We start from the raw sequence: 2,455 nt of genomic DNA on the forward strand, positions 1-2,455 counted from the left end.
TATCTCTAGGAGAGCAGATGCTGACAGTCCCTCCTGCACCAGGAACGGGTCCATCTGACACAGCTGAACCCCAGGTCTGTCCCCTGCCCCCCGTTCCCATGACCCCTGCTGCAGAGCAGGGCTGACTCCTGGGCAGCCAGTGGGCACAGGCTGAAGGAAGGTCTGGAAAAGGACAAGGGGTGTGGAGCGGGGGGAGGGGGTATGTGATTTTGCTCAGAGAAGTTTCTCCTAAATTGTCACTTTCTTTTGCTCCTGTGACAGTGCCCCATGCTCATCAGCAAATGTCCAACAGCAGCTCCATCACCCAGTTCCTCCTCCTGGCGTTCACAGACACACGGGAGCTGCAGCTCTTGCACTTCTGGCTCTTCCTGGGCATCTACCTGGCTGCCCTCCTGGGCAACGGCCTCATCATCACCACCATAGCCTGTGACCAGCACCTCCACACCCCCATGTACTTCTTCCTGCTCAACCTCGCCCTCCTTGACCTGGGCTGCATCTCCACCATTGTCCCCAAGTCCATGGCCAATTCCCTCTGGGACACAAGGGCCATTTCTTATATGGAATGTGCTGCCCAAATCTTTTGCTTTGTCTTTCTCATTTTGGCAGAGTTCTATCTGCTCACCGTCATGTCGTACGACCGCTACGTTGCCATCTGCAAACCCCTGCACTACGGGACCCTCCTGGGCAGCAGAGCTTGTGTCCACATGGCAGCAGCTGCCTGGGCCACTGGGTTTCTCACTGCTCTGCTGCACACGGCCAATACATTTTCACTGCCACTCTGCAAGGGCAATGCCCTGCACCAGTTCTTCTGTGAAATCCCCCACATCCTCAAGCTCTCCTGCTCACAGTCCTACTTTAGGGAAGCTGGTCTTCTTGTGGTTAGTGTCTGTTTATCATTTGGGTGTTTTGTGTTCATTGTGCTGTCCTATGTGCAGATCTTGAGGGCCGTGCTGAGGATCCCCTCTGAGCAGGGACGGGACAAAGCCTTTGCCACGTGCCTCCCTCACCTGGCCGTGGTCTCCCTGTTTGTCAGCACTGGCATGTTTGCCTACCTGAAGCCCCCCTCCATCTCCTCCCCATCCCTGGACCTGGTGGTGTCTGTTCTGTACTCAGTGGTGCCTCCAGCAGTGAACCCCCTCATCTACAGCATGAGGAACCAGGAGCTCAAGGAGTCCATTAGGAAAGTGTTTTCATGGGCGTTTGTCAATACTGACCATCTTTCCATCACTGTCCACAAATGATGTCTAATTGTATCCCAATGCAGGCCTGTACCCTGTTTTATCCCTTTTACTTTGTTAGCATTACCACTATTGTTATTTATGGTTATTATGTTGGTACATAACTGTTCATGTTTAGCTCACTATCCTGAATAATGAACCCATTATAAATAGTTTTAAAACACCTGAAAGCTGTATAAATCTTTTTCTAACACTGTGTCAGAGCTTAGTCTCCCATAGCATCTCTGTAACAAAATGACATCTCCAGAGTGCAGTTCCTCAAGATTTGGTTGTTCTTCCAAAGCTGTTTTCAACAACAGGCCCAGGAATTTCCCTCAAAAGGGCCTGAGGAAAAAGCTCGATGCCACCTTGCAATCTGATAGACAACAAAGGTGTGATTTAAGACACAACCCTTGCTGTCTGTTGACAGTGGAGATGGGGAGTGGTCATGAGATACAGCCTCACTGGGCTGTCCCAGTGCATGATGGGGCAGAGGACAATCCTCCAGGAGAGGAATCTGGAGCTGCCCGAGAGCCCATGAGATACACACGGACCGGCTGTGCCTGAGATGGGCAGTGACAGGACCCCACAGAGTGAGACATGGCCCACGGCGGAGTCATCCAAGGGAAAGCACTAAATGCAGGTATCTGCAGGGAAACAAAGATGGACACAGACAATCTGACACAGACCAACTCCAACAGGCAACAGCGCCCTCACAGCCACCACACCAACAGCAGCACTTACACAACCATGAGCAACAGAACTGACCCTGTCCTGTTGCCCCTCTCAGACTGATCTGGTGTGAAAGTTGCACGAGTGGTCTGTACATCCTGGGTAGAACCTACCTGCAGTTTCACACACCCCTGTGGTCCCTCCAGTGTGGACCTGGTGTTTGGGTCAGCCCAGACTCAGAGATATTACCCACTTGGACATTCCAACCCTGGGGTTCTCCAGATCCTGGTGTCCTTCTCCTCCTTGCTAGCCTCACTTAGAATTGACCAAGAAGGTGTGTACGTGCCATCACACCCAAACGCACACACAATAGTGAGCCCACTCACACAGCAAAGAGCCAGGAGCAGAGTTTAATTAGTTTTGTAGTTTAACCCTGACAAGCAGCTCAGCACCACATAGTCTGTCACTCACTGCCCCACAGCAGGATGAGGCGGAGGATCGGAAACACAAAAGAAAACTCGTGGGTTGAGATAAAGACGGTTTTACAGGCAAAGCAAAATCTATGT

General features: G+C 51.7%; 1 protein-coding gene across 1 annotated transcript; it reads left to right on the forward strand.

Annotated features, from left to right (window-relative positions):
- The first annotated feature begins 281 nt into the window (after positions 1-281).
- On the forward strand, positions 282-1,241 carry LOC135999524 (olfactory receptor 14J1-like). Its single transcript, XM_065653094.1, has one exon. It carries the CDS (start codon positions 282-284, stop codon positions 1,239-1,241), a length of 960 nt encoding a protein of 319 aa, XP_065509166.1.
- Positions 1,242-2,455: the final 1,214 nt, after the last annotated feature.

This window comes from Caloenas nicobarica, chromosome 28, assembly GCF_036013445.1.
Source record: "Caloenas nicobarica isolate bCalNic1 chromosome 28, bCalNic1.hap1, whole genome shotgun sequence".
In the NCBI taxonomy this organism is placed as follows: Eukaryota; Metazoa; Chordata; class Aves; order Columbiformes; family Columbidae; genus Caloenas; species Caloenas nicobarica.

Coding starts and splice junctions, on each gene's coding strand:
- LOC135999524 (XM_065653094.1), top strand. CDS start 282: ATGTCCAACAGCAGCTCCATCACCCAGTTCCTCCTCCTGGCGTTCACA.